Source organism: Dipodomys ordii, unplaced genomic scaffold (assembly GCF_000151885.1).
Source record: "Dipodomys ordii isolate 6190 unplaced genomic scaffold, Dord_2.0 Scaffold4, whole genome shotgun sequence".
NCBI lineage: Eukaryota > Metazoa > Chordata > Mammalia > Rodentia > Heteromyidae > Dipodomys > Dipodomys ordii.
Genome location: NW_012267220.1, coordinates 21,201,705 through 21,224,456, shown reverse-complemented (window position 1 = coordinate 21,224,456; position 22,752 = coordinate 21,201,705). Strand labels below are relative to the sequence as shown.

At 34.2% G+C, this 22,752-nt stretch overlaps 1 protein-coding gene across 1 annotated transcript in view; it reads left to right on the top strand.

Moving 5' to 3' along the window:
• The window catches only part of Tusc3 (tumor suppressor candidate 3), an 89,085-nt gene that overhangs the window by 15,780 nt on the left and 50,553 nt on the right, over positions 1–22,752 (top strand). Inside the window, exons 5-7 of the mRNA XM_013024081.1 lie at positions 3,789–3,929; positions 7,674–7,814; positions 16,508–16,597. Coding sequence (XP_012879535.1) covers positions 3,789–3,929; positions 7,674–7,814; positions 16,508–16,597 — 372 coding nt within the window. The remainder of the gene's footprint in view (positions 1–3,788; positions 3,930–7,673; positions 7,815–16,507; positions 16,598–22,752) is intronic.

Genomic DNA, 22,752 nt, shown 5'->3' with positions numbered 1-22,752 from the left:
AGTCTCCTCTGCATTGAAAAATAGTCATTTGTATCCAATCTGGTTGGAGCAGGCATTGAGATCTAGTGTTTGTGTTGACCAAGACTGTGAATTATATCAAAAATGGTTTGGGATACTTTAGTTTATTATCTTTAATATGCCTGTACTAAGTATGTTAAATGTGTTAGTTCTTTTAAGCATACTGTTTTTATTAAAAGTTTCTTTGTCTTTTTACATAAGTAGATCTTTAATACAAACACTCATATTTCACATCCCATTGTGGGAGGACAGTGTAGTGTGAATGAGAACTACCACCAAGTGAAATGGATGTGCTTTAATGCTGTAGGAAGGAAATATCAGAGCTCTAGCTCTATGAAGAAACATAGTTCACATGTAACCAGCTCAATTTATCAATAAAAGCTCAAAGTATTAATTTAACATGAAATTCCTCAATCTTTTATATCTTACAGGTTATTTATATTAAAGAAAACTTTTGAGTAGCTAGGATTACAGGCGTGAGCCACTGGTGCCGGGCTTATACATCTTTGGTGTGGGGGGGCGGTAGCACTGGGTGGGAGTACAGTCCTGAGGATGGGAAGGGGAAACAGAGGAGGCTACAATGCTTGATAAGAAATGTACTCATTATCTTGCCCATGTAATTGTAACCCCTCTGAACAGTATTTGCACAAAAAAAAAAAACTTTCTGGGAAGAAAGTCATTATGAATTTGTGGTACCAATAGGCTGCCAGTTTGTAACTTTATTGGTACATCGTTAGATATAATCATTCCATTATTTTATATGCATTGAACATTTTATAAAGTTACCATGGTGATGAGTTTTGAAGTCAGATTGATTTCAATTGAAACTTTGTTCAGAACTATTTTGATTGAGCGTAATTCCAAAAATGCATCTGCGCTGTGTTTTCTAAAACCTAATCCCTTGCTTAGCATTTGTTTTCTATCTTAAAATTCAATAATACATAAAAATTATAAGTTAATGATTTTTGTAGGTAATTAGAGCCTGAAAAAGTGGTAAAGTGTGTATTTTTTGACAACTACTAAAAGATTTTTCATACTGATGTTTTGTTTCCCACTTAGTTATACTTTGTTGAAATATTTTCTCAAAATTAAAATTTTAAAGCACTGTCAAGAATATTGTGGTATCTGAAGATATAATTAATAAAAATGTACAATAAATTTAATTTCTAGCTTATTGAGGGGCTTGCTGGGAAAGTATATATGGTTCCCATGGGAATGGCTGAGGCTAAGGGTCTGATGGTAAGACAGTGAGTTAATGAGAATGTGTGTTGGAAGGACTTCTGGAATAGAGAACAGATTTGTGTTATGCCCTGTTTATACAACCTTGGGGAGTTAGGACATTGTAATTAAAAAGTCTTTGAATTATGTGACTTTTTTTTAAACTCCAAAAGTGTAGAATGGTAAGCTTTCATATGGATTTCTGATTGTTGTGATTTAGGAAATAATAAGGGAGACTTTTCTTCTCTTGTAATCTTAAATTTACATGTTGACCAAAAACTATTGTGTATCCATGGGAGAAATGCAAATGAACAAATTCTGTAATGGGGTAAGCATAGAAAAAAAAGGAAGTGGTAATTACCTTCATTTTAATTAATATCTAAGTGTCTGTAATAGGCCTAGTTTGGTGAAATGGAATAAAAAGTAGACTTCTGATGTCCATATGTATGTGTATGTGTTAATGTGCATATGTGACATATATGCTATATACTGTGTATTTTCATGTTGCATGTTATAATCTGTCATGTTTATCAAATATAGGAACTTTCATAATTTAGTCTTAGAATAAACTTGTTCAAAATTGGTATAAAATATTCATTAAAATACATCATAATTTATCTAAAATAGAGTTAGGAGACCAGATGTTACATTACAGTGTTACCTGTTTATAGTTGTATGATCTTTATAAACTAAGTGATATTCTTAAGCCTCTATTTCTTCTGTGAAAGAGGGAAAGTATTAGTGCCCTTCTCATAGGATAATTTAGATGATTAAAATTAGATGCTAATAAATGTACCTGTCTACCTCTATGCCTGATGTGTAAATGTTTAGGAAATAATTATAGCAGTACAACATAAGCAACAATATTGAAATACAGGGTTTAATCTTCCAGTACTATCTTAATTTTGCAGAACTTGATTAAACCTAAATTTTGTAGAAAATAATGCAAAGTTGATATAAAGAAATGAAGAGCAAGAAAAATAGGATAAGCAAAATTTCTTTTTCTTTAGGAAAATATTTGTTTAAATATTGTCTTAGTCCGTGTTATAGTAACAAAACACATGAGATTGGATAGTTGTAATTAGCAAATACATAAGCCCCCACTACTGGAGGATATGAAGTGTAATACCAAGGATCTAGCATCTGGAAATGGCCTTGTGCATCATCACATGGTAGAAAATAGAGAAAGCAGGAGGGCAAGAACGGGTAAACTTGCCCTTTTACAACAACAATCCCTTCCCTTGATGCCGGTGGAGTCTTTATGGCCTGTCATCTCATAAAGTTCTTATCTCTTAATACTATCATAATAGCAGCTAATCTTGAACATTAAAATCATAGTGAACATGGATTATCAACTATTTTTTAATACTAGAGTACTAATGTGGGTAAAAGGAATGTAAGTAAAGAAAATCTGATAGTATTTGCAGTATTAAAAATGAATAGTATGTGATACAAATAGATTTATTTAGAGAATTCAGCTCTTTTGTGCTAAACTGTTTGACAGTCTAAACATTGATTTGGAGCTGTCTTGAATATAACAGTTAAGGTAAGAGTTTACCTGTATGACAGGAGCTATAAACTTGGCTATTACAGGTATCTGTGCTTTCACAGCTATTTCTTAACCTTGATAATGGCTGTTGTGTAATATAGTTTATTTGATTTGATTGTTATTCTACTTTAAAAATTATATTGCAAGTCAAGGGCAAAAATCACTTGACCCTTTAAGTTTTTTTTCTATAATTTCTATAATTTCTTCCATACATGTCTATGTGTACTTATGTGTGTATATGCATATACAGATACCTATATGTATATACTTACAATTTTCTCTGTAATGCAAATTAACTGTATACATGTTCCTAGAGATCATATTGTTAAACAACACTTATTTGTTTTCTATTTAGTATGCTTTTTGAATGGAAATTACCTATAGGAGATATTGCTGCAAAACCCATTTAAGAATATTGAATCAATAGAAAAGTTCAGCAGAAAATACTGTATTGGGGATTTTGCCTGTAGTTTCTGGTAATTCAAGTTCTTTAGAGCATAAACACTGGCTTCTGTTGTTTAGTCATTATCATTATGGAAAGGGAAGGCATTAAAACCTTTACTAGAGAATTCAGTCTTTGTAAAATGTGTTTGCAACTTCCATAATATGCTTATTTGTTCAAATCCCAGTAACTTCTCAAGAAGTTGAATAATCCATGTACTGCCTGATTATAGCGTTTCTACTTTGAGCTTTCTTCTTTTAACTAACTTAAAAAAAATCTACAAAGACAATAAAAAAGATGTTGAATATGGAGGGATATAGCTTAAAATATGAATTATTAATGTTAAATGAGATCATTCAGAGAATTTAGGCAAACTCACCAGTTCTCTTTCATCCAAAAATACATTGTTTGATTAAAAACAAATTAGGTAGTTAAGTAGAATGCTATTTAAATTTTTGCAAGGTAATCTGTTCAAAATTCATGCAAAAAGTATAAAATTTTAATTCAATGATAAAGAATATTAGGATGTTATAATTAATATTTTTATCTCATGTTTTTCAGCTCAACATGAACTCTGCTCCTACATTCATGCATTTTCCTTCAAAAGGCAGACCAAAGAGAGCTGATACTTTTGACCTTCAAAGAATTGGATTTGCAGCTGAACAGCTAGCAAAGTGGATTGCTGACAGAACGGATGTTCATGTATGCTTTTATTCCCTTAAGTTTTAATGATATGTCTTGATTAGCTTGGTTTATAGTATTCTGTAATAAGCCTAAAGGACTTAACTTTTTTCCGTATGGCTATTTCTCCTTGCATAGGACATACTATGGATTCTTTCAGTGCTTTTGTTTGTGGTGCTGATATTGAACCTAGAACTTTGCATATGCTAAGCAAATATTCTACCACTGAGCTACAGCTCACTGTCCTGAGCAAACTATGCTTGATAGCTGTTGCTGATTCAACTTTCAGTAACAGGTTAATTCAGATAGTTTGTTGAATTGTGATTCAATGACATTAAAAAAGAGACAAAAAGTAATTTCAAGCTAGGCGCTGGTGGCTCACGCCTGTAATCCTAGCTACTCAGGAAGCTGAGATCTGAGGATCAGGGTTCAAAGCCAGCCCCAGCAGGAAAGTCCGTGAGACTCTTATCTCCAATTAACCACCAGAAAACTGGAAGTGTTGCTGTGGCTCAAGAGGTAGAGCACTATTCTTGAGCTGAAGAGCTGAGGGACAGCACCAAAGCCCAGAGTTAGAGCCTCATAACTGACAAAAAAAAAAAAAGAATTTCCGAGGATAAAAAATACATTAAAATGTTCGATGTATTTAGTAGTTAATAAAGCTTTAAAATCTAAATTCTAAAATGGATTCTTTTTTTCAATGGAAATAAAATAAAGGGTTTAGAGCCATGTAGAAAAATAAGCACATGTGCTGTTCTGGAACCTATAAGTTAGTATAATGCTCCTAATAGAATGTGTCTTGTCTTTATTTCATATAATCTGACTTCACACGTTGTTCTCTTCTAGGAATTGAATGGATACAACAATTAGGGGTTTCAAATTCTTAGCTATTTAATTTTTTTAAAATAGTATTCATTTTAGTCACAGAGAATGAAGCTCCAAATCTAACAAAAATAGATTAAAAATATTTCTAATAGAATATTTTTATTTAAAACAGGAATATGATTATAAGTTGAAAGAGACCATGTATTCTAGAAGGAATGGAACAAAAATGTTGATGATTATATATGTATAGGGCAGAGAAGTAAATGAGGCTTATCTCCAAAATAAGTAGCAAAAATCAGGACTGGAGGCCTGGTGAAAATGATGGAGCATCAACTAAACAAACAAGCTGAGCATGTAATAGCTTGTGTACAAATATTTGTACTACCTTCACCACTACCAAAAAACAACACAAAACACACCCAGAAACCTAAATAACAGCAACTCTCCCAGAAAACACAAAATATCTCTACAGCATTCTAGCTGGTAAGAGTTTGCCTGACCTAGACCTAGGTAATTGCAGCTATACTGTATGGCCTGCCCAGGAACATGTCTTCATGAAAAAAAAAAAAAAACTGTTTAATGCTGAGGCCTGTTCAATGCTGTGACCTATGTATTCTCTATACCTTTAGGAGACAATATTCCTCTTTCTTAATCATTCCAGACAAGGTACCAAGCAGTTAGAAACTACCTCTATCCCTGAAATCCCCTAAGGTTATGTGGAGCAGTCAGTCTTAAACTGATTGCCCTACCCAGTTTGCCCTGACCGACTGTTGGAAGCTCCAATAGAGGCAATAGTTTAACTTTGTACTGCGCCCCTTCTTCTGCCACTAAGCGACACTGGTATCTCTCATGTGCCTTGGGTGTATGTAGTGTCTCATATGTCTAGAACCTGTGAGAATTGGTTTGTCTTGAGCTTCTTCTGTACCTGATTGACCAACCCATGAAAGAATACAAAATATACTACTCCTATGTGATTTCTATCACCATTCTTAAATTATTTGGTGCTAGAACTGCCCTACATTAGACCATTCGGCCCTTTTTGTGCTCCCGGTTCTTGATCTCTGACTCCCTCATTTTTCTCTAAATACTATTTTTATTTTATAATTGTTTATTCTAGTATCTGTTGCACAGTATTCAGTACATCATGTCTTTAAAGAACTCTCGCTCATTTTACTGAAAAATGTTGAGAACCAATATCTCTATATATTGTAGAAATCATGACTGTACCAATTCTATCAACTTTGAAAAATAGCCTTTTATCTTAAAGAGAGAATTACACGAAAGTGAGTAAACAACCCACGAAAAGTGGGAAATATATACCATCATTTTTCTGATGAAATTTATGTATTTGGGGCTCTTGACCTCAGTAATAAAAAAGATAAACCACAACTGGTATCTAAATAAGCTTTTCTGCAAGGAAAATATACGAATATTCAGTCCATAGGGAAACATCAAAACTATAATGAGATAGCACTTCCCACTCAGTATCATGGCTACAATCCATTAGATAATGGAGACTGTCAAGGAAATGGGGAAACTGGATCCCTCTTGTACTATTGGATGTGAAATGATACAACTACTTTGAAAAGAGTTTGGCAATTCCTGAAACTAGTAAACATAGTTTTCATATGACCTTGCCTTTTACTCCTAGCTGCCTGTGCAAGAGAAAAGAACCCATACATCATAAATTATAGTGGTCATAAGGTAGAAACACTATTATGTCTATCAGCTGGATTAATGAATAAACAAAATAGGTGTAGTCACATAAGGGAATATTATCCACCTATTTGAAGGAGTGAAGTGGAGTGCCAGTGGCTCATGCCTGTAATCCTAGCTACTGGAGGCTGAGATCTGAGGACCATGGTTCAAAGTGAGCCCAAGCAGTAAAGTCCCCATGAGACTTATCTCCAGTTAACAACTCAAAAAACTAGAAGTGGAGTTGTGGCTTAATTGGTAGTGCGCTAGCCATGAGCACAAAAAGGCTCAGGGACAGTGTTTAGGCCCTGAGTTCAAGCCCCACAAAAGAAAAAAGAAAACAATGAAATAATGACATATGCTTCAACATGTGTAAACTTTGAAAGCCTGGTGTTAATGGAAAGACATCAGTTTCAAATGGTCTAACATTATATTAAAGTCTAGAGTTAGGGTTATCTGTAGCTACAAAGTGAATTAGTAGTTAAGGCTGCAGGTTAAGGGGGAATTAGTGGGTAATTGAGGTGAAAAAATTTGTGTGCCATCTGCCATCTGCAAATATATTAAAGACTAGTTCATTGTTCATTTTGGGGTGAATTACATGGTATATGGTTTATATTTAATACAATTGTTTAAAGTAGCCTTTAAAAAAACTCCACATTTGAAACAATACAAATATGCACACATCTTACTCGATTATTTCCTAGTTAATCCAGTAGTTGGTGTGTATACTAGAGTCACTTAGTGTTATTAAATGTGTTAGATTTGCATATGATTGAGTGCATTTGTCTAAAATGAAGAGAAGGACTTTTCACCTAGTTTCTGTGTTTTTAATTCAATTTTTTTTGACTTAGAAGTAGATAATAAAAGAATTATCAATGCCAGGTGTCAAAGGTGGAGTGATATGTCTCTGAGTTTTTGGTGCTGAAGATCGGAAGTTCTAGAATATGGTCAAATGGAAAAATACAAAGCTGGGCACCAGCTGTAATCCTAGCTATGCCTGTAATCCTAGCTATGCATGAGGCTGAGATCATGTGTTAGAGTTCAAAGCCAGCCTGGTCAGAAAAGTTGAGGAGATTCCATCTCAGTTATCCAGCCAACAATTAAGCTGGAGGCATGCCTCAAGTGAGTAAGTAAGCCAAGTCAAAACATAAGCCTCTTGAATGCAAAGCTGCTACTAGCATATAAAAACAGAAAGGATAAAAAAAGTATTTATCTTTTATTATGTAAATTTTCATTGAATTTTTGCAGATTCGGGTTTTCAGACCGCCCAACTACTCTGGCACCATTGCTTTGGCCCTGTTGGTGTCACTTGTTGGTGGCTTACTCTATTTAAGAAGAAACAACTTGGAGTTCATCTATAACAAGACTGGGTGGGCCATGGTGTCACTGGTATGTTATCTAATTATCCTTCTTTTTGCTTTTTTCAGATTATAATGGAAGTTTTAATATTATTAACAGAAATAGCCAGATCATTATCATAGTAGAAATCAGTCTAAATGATAAGAATCAACTTTTCATAACTGGGCTGAAAAAAGTTTACTATCAGTTGAAATTATTCCATCTTCCTTCATTTTATTAAAATACAATGTACTTCATTTCTTGGCACATTACAAATGGTAAATAAACGTATGTTGAATGTGTTTAGAAATATGAGCTGGGTGCTGGTGGCTCATGCATGGTATTATTATATACATAGGAAGCTGAGCATTGTGGTTTGAAGCCAGCCCAGGAAGGAAAGTGTGTGAGCTAAAGTAGGGAGGTGTGGCCCAAGAGGTAGAGTGTTAGCTTTGAACAAACAAGCTTAGGGAACATTACCCAGGTTGTGAGTTCAAGCTCCAAGACCAACACACACACACTCCTCCAAAAACCAAAACCAAAACCTCCACCTGGTGCCAGTGGCTCACGCCTGGAATCCTATCTCTTCAGTAGACTGAGACTGAGATTTGAGAATAGCGGTTCAAAGCTAGTCTGGGCAGAAAAGTTCCTCACACTCTTCTCTTCAATTAATCACAGAAAAAAAAAAAGCAACCAGAAGTGGCATTGTGGCTCAAGTGGTAGAGTGCTAGTCTTGAGCAAAAGGAACTCAGGGGCAGTGCCCAGGCCCAGAGTTCAAGCACAAGGACTGGCACAAAAAAATCAAAACAAAAAACAACAAAAAAACAACATAAGTTTAAAAAGTGATGTTCTTTAGTTCTTGGCACATTACAAATGGTAAATTTATGCTGCATATATTAAGAAATATGGTAAGACTAAAAGAACTAATAGTTTATAGAATAGTTTTCAAACAGTAGAGATTTAAAAATGAGCTCATACAGTATTTTCTTCACCAATTACTTCTTGTGTCTACCATATACCTGGTATTTGTTAGGTTTTGAGGGTATGTAATGAATTCCTTCTGCATGTACAAATTTACCAATAGAAACAAATAGGTGTAAGGTACAGGCTGAGAGGGAGAAAAACAGGGAGAACTATAGGAATCCAGAAGAAAGATACCTAACTGAGAGCAAAGACAATCAAGATAGGCATCCCAGAGTGTGACAGCAGTGAATTTGGAAAAAGCAAATGAAATTCTTTAGTTGTTACAGCCAAGAAAGACGTACGTAATGATACTGGAGAGAAAAGAGATGGACTCTTGTCCACAGTGTGTAGGGATATGGCTTTTATCCCACTGGTACAAGGAAGTCATCAAAATATTCCATAGGAAAAAAGCATCATTGCATTTATGTGTAAAAATCACTTTAGTAGCAATGAGCAGTTGATAGAAAGGGGCAATTTGGGCCTATGGAAGACTAGGATATTACAAGAATCCAGCTGAACACGATCTATTTTGGTTTCGTCAAAAATATTTTTCTTCTCAATGACTTAAGATCATACTAAATTTTGTAATTTAGCTAACAAAATGAGGTATATTCATATGAATAAATATCTTCAGACTGAGAAGGCAGCTGCATAGATTAATTAAAATATTAGTGCTTTGTGTGTATATGTAATTTGTTTATATTTATATTATGCAAACAGACTCAACAATGAAACAGATTTCCAGATGTTATTTTTCTTTTTTTCTCTTTTTCACTATTTTGAAAGATACATGACACTTTTTCTTTTCAACAATTTTGAGAGCTACATAACAGTAAAGCAGAAAACTATAATATTGTGTTAATGAATCTGAGTTTATATACCTGTTTGTATGACGCCGTAGACTTAAGTCAGGTGTGAGCACTAACATCATGTTCAAAATGGTATCTGATTAGCTATGGGTTGGCAATTAGTTTTCCTTGTTGTGAATTTAGTGTAAGTCTAAACTTGCAAGTGCAAAGTCATACAGACAGTTTTCTCGGAGATACACTCTGATTGAAGAGTAGATAAGGGTTTGGTTAAAGTTAAAACACAGGGGAAATTCTTCAGGATTATTTTGTTTCAAATCTTTGCTCCTTTATTTTTATTTAGTTGTACCACAATCCCCAGCAGTCCTGAAGTGGCAGCAGTTGGGGCAATAAACATAGCTGGCCTATTATCTGCCCATAGTTTTGAAAGATAGGGGCGAAGAATAAAAGGAAGCACAGGCAGCTGTGAGGTATGGGACAGGGACCACTTTCAGCACAGCCTAGGCTTCTGTAGGGCAAGCACCTGGGAAACTGCACCAAGATGCTTAGATTCCATTCCTCTGCTTGGTGCTGTTTGAGACCATAGAGTTTTTAGATGGTGCCTGGTTGTTACCATGGCACCATTTTCCAGCTGGTCCATGTTTGAGAGAGGAATCACTACCACCACCACCATCGCCATAGCATGGAGCTCTGACTGAGCATATGTCTGAGCTTATACATGTATGAGGGCCTGTCTTCCAGAACATGGAAATGGCACTGGCACAGCAGCCACCTCCATAAAAGGGAGTTGGATTTCTAAGTTCCCTTGAGGCCTTTAGAGACAAGCAATGATCCAAATAGGATAATATATAGAAGAGAATGCCAGCACCCAGGAGTACATCACAATGGCCTATAGCCAATCTTATGAATACATGAGCAGATATTCTAAAAAAAATAGGTAAATTCAGTACTATGTACAATGCCAAGTATTGGTTGTAGGAAAGGTTAAGCATTAGGGAAGATATAAATTAAGTGTAAACCAGTGTATTAGATGTATAGAAGAGAAATATTATTGATTATGAGTATGCCTAGAGGCGATATAATTAGCTATCTATCATGATTCTTAAAGTTTTATAAAGTTTAACAAGCAACAAATTTAAGAGAACGTTCTTAGGTAAACTATAAAAATTCATAAAAGATATTGCAGTAGTGATAATGTAGAATGATACCTATTATTTCTTACTATTCTTACTATTCATCTCATAGAATTAAGGTATAGATTAGAAAAAAGTATAGGGAATAACAATTGTTAAGGAAGAAGCATGTGTTATTCCTAACCTATGATATGATCTGCTTATGGTATACTTGTCTGCATAGAAAATTCAAGAACTATGAGCAACAATTAAAAATAATAGAGTTCAGTGATTTTTTTCTCCTGAAATTTTTGTCATTAGCCAAAAATTATTTAGAGTTCTTATAGAATATACACTCCTTTTCCATCTGCTTTTCCTCCTTCACTCTTTCTCCTGATCTCCTCCACACCTCTTTGTTTATTTTTTAATTTTCTTTCTTTTTTAGCTTAGATGTGAAACATTTTCTCCAAACTAAATTTTTTTTCCCATGCGAGTCTATTGTTAAAATCATAGTTGTGACTGAAGTAGACATGAAACCACACCTACCCGCTGGGGAGATTTAGGAACTGAGGAGCTCATTAAAACAAAACAAAACAGAATAGAACAGAAACCCAAACAAACAGGAAAAAAGATGTTTGGAGAATGGAGGCATCTTCAGGCCGTTAGTGTATTTTAGCTCACCAAAGGATTATGGAAACCTAGGAATGAGTTAGATATCAAGTGGCCTTGTTTTCAGTTCAGGGTTTGTTGAATGCTAACCTATTTTATACTAGAAGTAAGTATGTCCTTTGTACCGTGAGGTAGAGATTTCTATCAGGTTTTTGTGTGTGTCTCCCTAATGTTCAGAATTGTGTTTGGCCGGTGGAAAGAGCTTGATAAGTTTTTGTTGAATGACTGTAAGTTTAATGGGTGTATACATACAATTTGGTTTAAGGAAATTTTAAAATAAGGTCTTTATTTTCACTATTATTTAAAATACTTTTTTTCTTAGAAATATCAATTTATGCTATTACATTTTGATGAGTTTTAGAATAACAATTAGGTGTTTGAAAATATATACTCAGAACTGTGGAGAACCACATGAAGACGTAAAGTAGGACACAATAAAAGGAGAAGGGCATGAGCCCTGCCCTCAGGAGCCCTATCTGTGTACTGAGGATGGGGAAACCAGATTTGTGCAACAGTAAGATACCAGTATTCTGGTTAACATGTACTTAGAAATCTTGGTTTTCCATCTTCATTATAACAATGAAGCTATTAGTATGTGTCTCAAGGAAAATGTAAATCTAGAAACCAAAGTATCTTCAAAGGGACTTACTAAACTAACAGCAACAAATAATCTTGAATGGCTTGTTCACAATTGCCTTTTCCAAGATTGCTTTTTTTAGTATTTGTTTTACTGTCATTTTTTTTTCTGAAGAAAATACTCAAAAAGAACATCTTTTGCATTTCATGAGACTGATTCTATGAGGAAATAAGCCAGTTTGAGCAGAAATTTTACAAGTCTTCAGTATTAGGACATTTAGTGAGGAGGTATGCTTGAAAACTATAAGCATGCTTCACTAATTGGTGTAGAGGAGAGTAGGGAGAGGTAAGTGGGAGAAAACGAGGGATGGAGAAACAGTGGTTAAAAACAAATGTACTCATTACTTTATGTAACTGTAACCTCCTGCTCATCACCTTTTCAATAAAGATCAATTAAAAAAGAGAAAACTATAAGCAGAAAACTTCTAAAAATATGGTACATATTTTGTAATCTTGTTAATTAAAAATTACAATATAACTACCTAAGAGACTTATATTTGAGGATTAGAGCAGAAGCCAGCCTGGACAGAGAAAAGTTTGTGAAACATGAAAAGTCCAGAAGTGGCAGTGTGGCTCAAATGGTACAGCACCGGACTTCAGCACAAAAAACTAAAGGAAGCATGCAGGTCCTGAGTTTTAGCTTCTGGTGAGAAATATCTGTATTTGTCTCATAGACAAAATTTCAGATACTTCAAAAATTATTGTGATTAATCAGCTACATGCATAATTGAAGTAAATTGTATTTTTATTAGATAATTAAAAATGAAGATTTGTTTTCATCCTATGTTGATTTATTGACTTTCTTCCACCACTGCATTTGAAACATGAATCTCTTGGGCTTTGTGGACTGCTGTATTATCATTAATATTATTGTAATTTTTTATTACAAAGATCATGTACAGAAGGGTTGCAGGTATATGTCAGGTAAAGAGTTCATTTTTAATTTTTTAAAATTACTTTTCCAGTGCAGTCTTTATTTTTATTGTAAAAGTGATATACAGAGGGGTTCCAGTTACATAAGTCAGGTAGTGAGGACATTTTTTTTTTAAAGTGTCACTTCTTTCCTTGTTTTCTCCCAGGTTTTTCCCTCCTAACTCCCCCATGCTGCAAGTTGTATAGTTCATTTTGAACATAGGATCTAATGAATATCACTGCTGAACTAGATTGCCCTTTATCCCACCATTTCTGTATTATTTGAATGGTTTCTACTTACATATAAGATTACTACCCCCACTTGTGTACTAGATTATTTTGTCCCTTCTCATTTATCAGTACCAGTGCTCCAACAATTCTCCATTCTTTCAATGTTATCATAAAATTTTCCCTTAAAAATATAGTTACTAAACATTATTTAGCAATAGAAACTTATCCTAAAATAATGTAACACTAGTTTTCTTACTTATTTGATCACTTTTGTGACCCAGCTCCTTGAAGTAGTTGTCTTATTCTTGATTCTTTTCTCCTAAAGCTCTGCTGTTTCATTGAGAATGCTTTTGTTCAGCGTCCAACTATTTTCAAGGAAACTAAATCCAGTGTTAATTCCAAATCAACTAATTCCTCATGGATATTTACAACTCTTCATTTACCTTCTAATTTGCCACACTTGGCATTTTCCTATTTAGCTCTTTTGAATCTATTTCTGTACTATACTCTCAATGTGGAATGATGCAATTTCTTTTCTCTGTATTTACTTCCCTGTACTTTAAGGCTTTATGTACTTTCTGTTGAAGTCACATGTCCCTAAACTTGGGATGATAACAATGTAACTACTAATGTTATTTCAACATGCAAATATACCAGGACATTTCATAATCGATAGGTAGGAAGAGAAAAAAACAAAGCTCTGAAATTTTAGGCCACAGGCATGGTTTTTCTATAGTCATTTACTAATACCCCCCTTTTTTTTGGTGGTGGTGGTATTTTTTTAAATTTTGTTTTACAAATGAAAAATTTTATGATTGTTCTTTGTCACTTATGCTCTATGTTGCTATTTACAGGTGTGGGAGAAAACTGGATTAACAATAAATGATATTAAGGGCATATTATATATCATGATATTAAGAGTATATTACTCATGTAATTGACTACTATGTGAGTACTTTTACTTAGTTTTTAAGTTAACCACTTATAATTCAGTAGTTTACAAAGATGGATTGAAATACTAATAGTATAGAAAAGAAACTGAAGCTCAGAGTAATGTACTTGCCTCAAATCTCTAAGTACTGAAAGTAGGCCAGAAACTCAAGTATTAGAGCTTAAGTGTGTCTATGTTTAATTTCTTTTTGTTTTGTTTTGTTTTTTGTTGATCATGGGGCTTTAACTCGGCCTAGGCACTGCCCCTCAGCTCTTCAGCTCAAGGCTAGTGTTCTACCACTTAAGCCACAGTGCCACTTTGGTTTTCTGAGTGGTTTATTGGAGGTAAGAGTCTTACAGCCTTTTCTGCCTGTCTGGCTTTGAACCATGATCCTCAGATCTCAGCCTCCTAAGTAGCTAGGATTACAGGCATGAGCCACCGGCACCCAGCTTATGTTCAATTTCTGTGATAGTCATCTTCTCACATAAAGCACGCCAGACACAGGTCTTGAGATTGTGGAAATATTTTAATGTACTAGATATTATAGTATCTGTGTATGGTCTGTCCACCCTATGGGAATTGAGATTTCTCCGGTTGCTTTGTGTGAGATCATTCTTTAGCTTTGGCAGCTGCTAAGTCCTCTATTCTCTTTTTTTGACAGTCCTGGAACATTCAGCACTTGAGTGCTGTCCCTGAGCTTCTTTTGCTCAAGGCTAGTGCTCTTAAAACTTGAACCACAGTGCCGCTTCCACTTTTTCTGAATAGTTTATTGGAGATAAGAGTCTCATGGACTTTCTTGCCTGGGCTAGCTTCGAACTGTAATCCTCAAGTTGTAGCCTCCTTAGTAGTTAGGATTACAGTGTGAGCCGCTGGCACTCAGCTGGGTCTTTCTTTAGATAGAATATGCCATCTTTCCAACTCTGTTATGTCTATCCCAGTTCTGCGCAGACCATTTTTGAATCCACTTATAGAGTTCCTTCAGAGTTCCTTCTTAGGCTTTCATTGTATCCCACCTGTTGTGCTGGAGTAATCACATCCATTTTCTTGACAAGAAAAATAAACAGTGTATTGTCAGTTGATTTTTTCCCCTTGACTTTTTGTCATTTTATAAGATATGGAAGTATCTCTTAGCAATCTTACCAGGTAACTTTTTTTCTAATGAGTGTATTGAAAGTAGTTATTCTACTTAAATACTAAGCTCAGGCTTTATTACCAGCTTCCTTTCCTTTATATGCCTTTCTCATTTCTATATATCATTGGTTCAATCCACAGTTACCTAGTTGCTCAAAACACAAACCAGAAACTCTGACCCCAGCACTTGGGAGACTGAGACAGGAGAATCATGAGTTTGAGGCTTGCATGTAGGCCAGCCTATATTATATTCATAGCAAGACTGTCTCAAAAAATAGAAATGAGCCAGGGGCATTGGCTCATACCTGTAATCCTAGTTACTCAGGAGGCTGAGACCTGAGGATCATAGTTAAGTTACAGTGATTGAGCTGTAACTTTTGTTTCAAACACTCTACAATCCTCTCTGCTAATACCTTGAATCTTCAAGATTAGTTTCACAATACATTTCTTTCTTTAGTGGGTAGTTAACATCTTTTTATGGTTTCTTCCATTTCTACACATCTGACTTAACTGTTACATGCTTTGCTGAAAACATTTCAGTACTTACAAGAATATAAGTAAGCTATAGCTATGAATGCAGGCTTTTGGTGATTCATAGTACTGTTGAAATTTAAAGGATCTGGATAATTACCATGTTTTCATCTGTCCTTGGTTTGGGCAAGGGGCAGTACTGGATTTTTGAAGAGGTCTCATGTGTGCTAGGCTTGTGCTTTATCACTTGGGCTATACCTTCAGCTTTTGTCTGTGCTGTTGTCTGGCTTAGGTAGGCACATGATACCATGTTTCCATGCCAGCTACTTCACACATTATCCAGTTTAGTCATTAGAGTTCTCCACAGCAAAGTATCTATCTTAGTTGATATACATATGGATTTTGATATGGCAGAGGAAAGAAGAATTTACCCAACATAAAAATTTCTTAATAAGATAGATGATTCATTTTTTAAGTTTTGTGATGAACATTGTTGTTAGTGTGTGTGTGTCTGTGTGCACATGTGTGTGCATGCTCACTTGTGTGTGTGTATGTGTGTGTGTGTGTGTGCTTGTGTGCCTTTGTGCCAGTCCTGGAGCTTGAATTTGGCCTGAGCACTTCCCCTGAGTTTCTTTGTTCAAGGCTAGCACTATATCACTTGAGCCACAGTTCTACTTCTGGTGCTTTTTGTAATTAATTAGAGGTAAGTGTCTAACAGATGTTCCTTCCCAGGTTGGCTATGAATCACCATCCGTAGATCTCACCCTCCTGAGTAGCTAGAATTACAGGCGTGAGCTACTGGTACCTAGCTCCCATTCTTTCTTTAAATGCATTTTCCTGCTATTCTCTGACTTACATATTGAAACATTGTACCCTGGTTTTCAGTGTATAGTCTTTGCTATGACGTCTGGACAGATGTGGAATCATATTCGTGGACCTCCATATGCTCATAAGAACCCACACAATGGACAAGTGGTAAGTGCATTTCTAACCATCAATATCATGATCTTCAAACCTCCTTAATAAAGTTATTAATAGGATTTAGTAAAAATGGATTCTATTCATAATGAAGCATCTATATCATTTACTGCCTCTGTCACATATGTACACATACACAAAACTATCTATTGCTTGACATGGCAAGGAATGTTTAAATAGCAATCCATTAACAGTTTGTCTACCATAAACAAGTATACATAGGAAAATCACCTTTCATCCAGGCACTGGTGGCTAATGGCTATAATCCTAGCTATAAAGGAGGCTGAGGTCTGAGAATTGTGTTTCAAAGCAAACCCCGCAGAAAAGTCCTTGTGAGACTCCTAGATCCAATTAACCACTCAGATTGGAGCTGTGGCTCAAAATGGTAGAGCACAGGAACAGCACCCAGACCCTGAGTTCACAACCCTGCAACCACACACACACACACACACACACACACACACACACACACACACCTCTTTCAACTATTTATAAATAGTTCTGGCATATAATATATAGTCCTACAGGAGAAAATAGGAACAGTTTATAGCCAGTTTCCCATTGATGTTAAATTTAACTTATTTCAATAGTTAAAATATCATTAAGAAACAGGTTTCATTGCTTTTGAATATTAGTACTCTTTGTTATAAAATTAAAATAAGAATAATGTATTTTTAATTAGTAGCAGAATTTACATTAGTAATTTCTTAATTTGCCTCACTTAAATTGTTTTCCCTTTCCTTTGGGTATGTAAAAAATACATATTTGAGGAATATGTAGGTATTAGCTTTTTGAGTTGAAAATAACTTGAAACTATGCTTTGCTTTAACTTTTTTTTACTTTTTTGATCTTGAGAGAATAAGGATTTCCCTCAAATACAAATCACCATACCATTACCAATAATCACTTCATAACCAACCTTATTTCATAGACTTTTACATCTTACTCCTTTTACCTCCTGTTACATTTAATTGAAAGAAGTGTTCAGCATCATTTCATGCATAAATATACCAATTGCTATTGAAATTCCTTGATAACTGTCATGCTTTAGAGACTATTTGCATATTGCCATAAATAGTTATTCACACTACTTAGGCAACAATTTGGTCTCATATTTAGGAATATTTTCAGATTTCAATATATAGTAAGAATATGGAGTCAGTGTTTAATTCAGTATAAATAACTGCCATAGTAAATCAGACTGAAATTTTCATGTGTTTTTCAAGTGTCATTACCCACAAGGAAGAATAATTTCTGAATACCTTCATTATTCAAAATCAAATTATTTTAAAGGAAAAAAGTAATTAGAGAACAATAAAGTGAGTGTTCTTTCGCTTTAAGTTTTCACATAAATGCTGCCTTCCCAATGATCTCCCTGTTTGCAAGGTGCAGCCTTCTCCTAAGTAATTCTCAGATTCCCATCCTATCTCCTTTTCCTTTATTTTTTCTCTATACTACTAATAATCTTATGATTATAATTTATGGATGCTGTGTTTTTTTGTGTATCTATTACCATGATTCCAGTAATACACATCTAATTTAAGATGTTATATTTCTCTTATAAAGAGAAGGAATCAGCACAAAGATTTGATCAAGTTTTGTTGCTATTTTTTAAAAGTGGAAATTTAGGAAGTCTTAGACATTTTTTATTACTGATTATATCCTATTGTTCTAAGACAGTGTTCTTTAGGGAAAAAGTAATATGTTTATCATCATTTGTACTTCATTAAAGTACAAGAAAAATAGATTAATATTAAATTCTTTAACAAGTCACAGTAATCTGTTTTCTTAACTATGTTACTCAGTACTTTGGTCTTGAGGCTCTGGCCCCATACATGCATTATAATAGAAAAAGCTTTGGTGAAGTTTGTCCTGATAATTACCACTACTCCAAAAGTCATCTATTGATTACTATACATATGTCACGCATGAGATGAGGATTTATAGGTGAATATTCCTAAAAGCATGCTTTGTTTATAATTACAATGCTGTCAGCTTTGGGGTTCAGTTACCATTTCAGTTGCAAATCATAAAAAGTGAATAATTTTTTGTCTACTGAAATTTCCTTTTCAACTTTTTCCTTTGGTACTTTTCAAAGAAGAAAAAAAAACTTTGTTATCCTGTATATTCTGCTTATTGCTTCCTAAATATGTATTTATTATTCTACTTTTATCTTTAGAATGCTCTCTGTTTACTGGCTCATACCCATCTTCACAAACCGTCTAATCTGCCATTCCTCTAAAAGGAATTACTGCTTATACAGTCTTTTTCCTTTCCTTATTTGTTAACTTAAGAGTTCATTTGTTAGGTTTTTTAACCTTTCTTTTATTGTAATAGTTGACATTTTATATGCTGTTAGTGAAATATTTAAACCTAGTTTATCTAATCTGTTTTTCATATGTACAATTGTATTCATATGGTCTACAGGCAGGATGCTGTTACAGTGCACTAGTATATGGAATTATTTTAAAGTTGGAATTTCATCCTCAAAACTAGTCAGAAAAATACTAGGATCAACATGTCACTGTTTTTTTTTTGTTTTTTTTATTTTAATTTTATTTTTTTGTGTGAACATACTGTACAGAGGGGTTACAATTACATGGGCAGGATAATGCATACATTTCTTATCAAGCATTCAGCATGAAATAGTAGGATCCTTAATGTGAAAGGAACATTAAAGTTGAGATTAGAGAAATTTTCTTATTTGGTAAAATTTATCCCGCCCTGCGAGGTACTTGAGAAAAGGTACTTGAAACATTAAAGCCCACAATAAGAAAATAAACATTCTTTATACTTAAAAAAATGGTCTAAGAGTCACACTGAAAGCTATTGAACACTGGACTGGGGGATGGGAAAAAAGCAATAGGAGGTATTTTGGTTAAAATATAAAATATACACATAAGAAATGCCATGGTGAAACCACTAGCTACAATTAATATACACTAAATAAAGAACGACAGGAAAGTAAAGCCAGCTCTCTTAGGGGGTGTATATCATCAGAAGTGGGAGGTTGAATTTATAGAATTGATGATCATGAGCACAGTACTTTAGCTGAAAATAGACCGATAAACGATGCAAGCTGTTGTACTATTTTTACAAAGGAGGAGGGCTGTAAGAGTGACAGCGGAGTGAAGGTGATGGGGCACATGCATTGAAATGCCAAATGAAACTGAGGTTTGCATAATGGGTACTGCTAATAATCTCAGTTAAGGAAAGCCTTTTGTTTTATACATTTTGGGACTGTATTTCTTATGACCTCAAAAAATTTAGAGACGCTGAGATCATGAAAGTGCTGCGTAGAATAGTTACAAAATGACAAAAGTTGTAAGTTCTGACATTCTTTGTTATTCAGTAAGATGGAGATAATTGACAACACTGATTATTTTACAATAACTGGAAGGGAAGATTTTGAATATTCTTATCAAAAAGAAATGGTAAGTGTTTTACATGGTAGATATGGTTAATATTCTGATTTGATTATGATACAGTATACTCATGAATTAGTGTATTACTCTAGGCCATAAATACAGTCAGTAATTTGCCAATTAATAAAAATTCAAAAATAGAGAGACAGGTGGACCCACTGCAACAATGAGATATACAAGTCGTTAGGTTGAAAAACGAACTCATTATCTTGCCCATGTAACTGTAACCCCTCTGTACAGTATTCTCACAATAAAAAAAAAGAATTGTAGAAATAATGAAACTGGTCTATAGGCAGAATGTTTTAAAAGCTCAATTTCATCCCATAGAGATCATTACTTTATATTTATAAACTTCTTTTATGTTTGAGTCAGTTATTAGTTGAAGATATTAGTTGCTGCATGAGGTAGATGAAGCTTATAAAAACATCTATTCCATCATGCAAAGATGGGAGAAAGTTGCTCAGTACTATGCAGCTTGTTCTTACTTTGCATCTCACTGTACTTGATGAAAATTTTCCTTCCAAATTTTTGTATGTACTAGGTCAGCATATCCTGAAAAAGAAAATTGGTTTAAGTTTCATTTTAATGAATTGATTTGCATAATAATGTGTTTCCATAATGTGGAAACAAACTAGAACATTAACTTTGCTTTATGAAATGAAATGCATGCTGCTAAAGAATTTTTACTTGAAACAGTAATTGTCTATTAAAATGAGAATAGTAAATGTTTTCCTTTAAATAGATGTATTTAAATTTCACAGAACAACTTAAATATGTTTGAGACTTCATTTTCTTTTTGTTAGCTTATATTAATTATATGGGGAGGGAAGCTTATTTTGACATTTCCATCCCCTTTCCTGCCTTCTCATTTCTAAAAGAATTTTAACAGATTTATTGTTCTATCTTTATACAAGCAGATAATCTACTTTGACCATATGCATCTTCTTTCTTCATCTTTATTGGCTTAATATTGTGATTTCATATTTTATAATATAATGGAATAGCTGTATGTCACAGTGTGTTTTATGCTGTTAGGAGAGAATATTAGACACTAGATGATTTGTGAATGAAATTTATTTCTCACAATTGTAGAAGCTAGGAAGCCAAAACATGTCAACATTTGGTGAGAACTTTGTTGCTGATGAGAAGACAAGACAGCCAAAGCAATACAATCTGGCTACACTGATTGATCATGAGGATTGATCATGTAAACAGTATTAATCCATTTAGATGTTAACATTACTCATGGCTTAATTGCCTCTTAAAGGACTCATTTTCATACAGTTTTAATGACAATTAGGCCTAGATATGAGTTTAAGAGGGGACAAATAATCAAAGCACAGTATTATTACACTTTAAAATTTCAAACTCATTTATAAGAAACTGTTGAACACAAAAAGATGTCTATTCTAATTTTTGTATACTTACTCAAGATGATTGATGTAAGTATGTTTTATTTATATCAGCATTTTATTTGGGCCAAAAAATTACGTTGAAATTGTTATTTTAATGTATTTTAATTTTACTTTTGTAAGTGCACTTTTGTAAATGCTTTCCATTTTCACAATCTGGTTCTCCATGCTTTCATGAAATAATTTTTTTCTTTCTCTGAAGTCACACTTCTTTTTTTTTTTCTTTTATTTTTTTCCGGTCGTGGGGCCTGAACTCTGGGCCTGAGTGTTGTCCCTCAGCTCTTCAGCTCAAGGCTAAGTGCTCTCCGACTTGAGCCACAGTGCCACTTCCGGCTTTTTTTCTTTTTGCTTATGTGGTGCTGAGGAATCGAACCCAGGGCCTTGGGTAGGCAAGGCAAGCGCTCTACCACTGAGCCAACTTCCCAGTCCTGAAGTCACACTTCTGAGTGATGTTACTTTGTGTCAAAATTTTTATATTTTTGCTTTCCCCCTTTCTGTATTTGTAATAAGAAAATTTCCTGTGATGTCTACCACCTTTAACCCATTTTAAGTGCATAGTACATATTGCTAACAAAAATAAGATATATTTCATATCTTCCAGATGTAATTGACTTGCAACTATATTTATGGAGTCTTGCAGTTTTACTTATAAGTTATACATTTTGAGGTCATTTTTCATCATTTCATGCCTCTTTTTAAAATAAGTATTGTAAAGTTGATGAACAGGGGTTACGGTTACATAACTAAGGTAATGAGTACATTTCTTGTTGAACATTGTTATCCCCTCCCTCATTTTTCTCTCATTTTCCCTCCACCCTTCTTCCCCCCTAAGTTGTAAAGTTCATTTCCACCATAGTGTCTTGTGAGTATTGCTGTTGCATTGGTTTACCTTTTGTCATGTCTCACTATTTTGTTATTCCCCATCCCTTCCCCAAATCATATAAATGTATATATAATACACAGGGTCCCGTTATGCCTCTTTTAGCAAACAATATTCTACTTTCTGTTTCTAGGTTGGATTACTTTTACATGCCTTATTGCTATGCACTAATCCTTTTCCTTTATGATAAATTTTAAGCATTTTATCTAATATTTATTTGGACATTTATAGCACACCTTCGTACATGAAGTAAGGTAGGGCCTCTCAGCTTCTATCCTCTATTCATCATATATATGCACTAAAATACACTTAGGCGTTCCTCATATTTAACATGTAAAGAACTCAAAATACATTACCCAATTCAAAGTAACAGAGAATGGACATTTATAAAAGAGAAAATGTAATATTCTCAGAGAATATACTAGAACCAGAAAT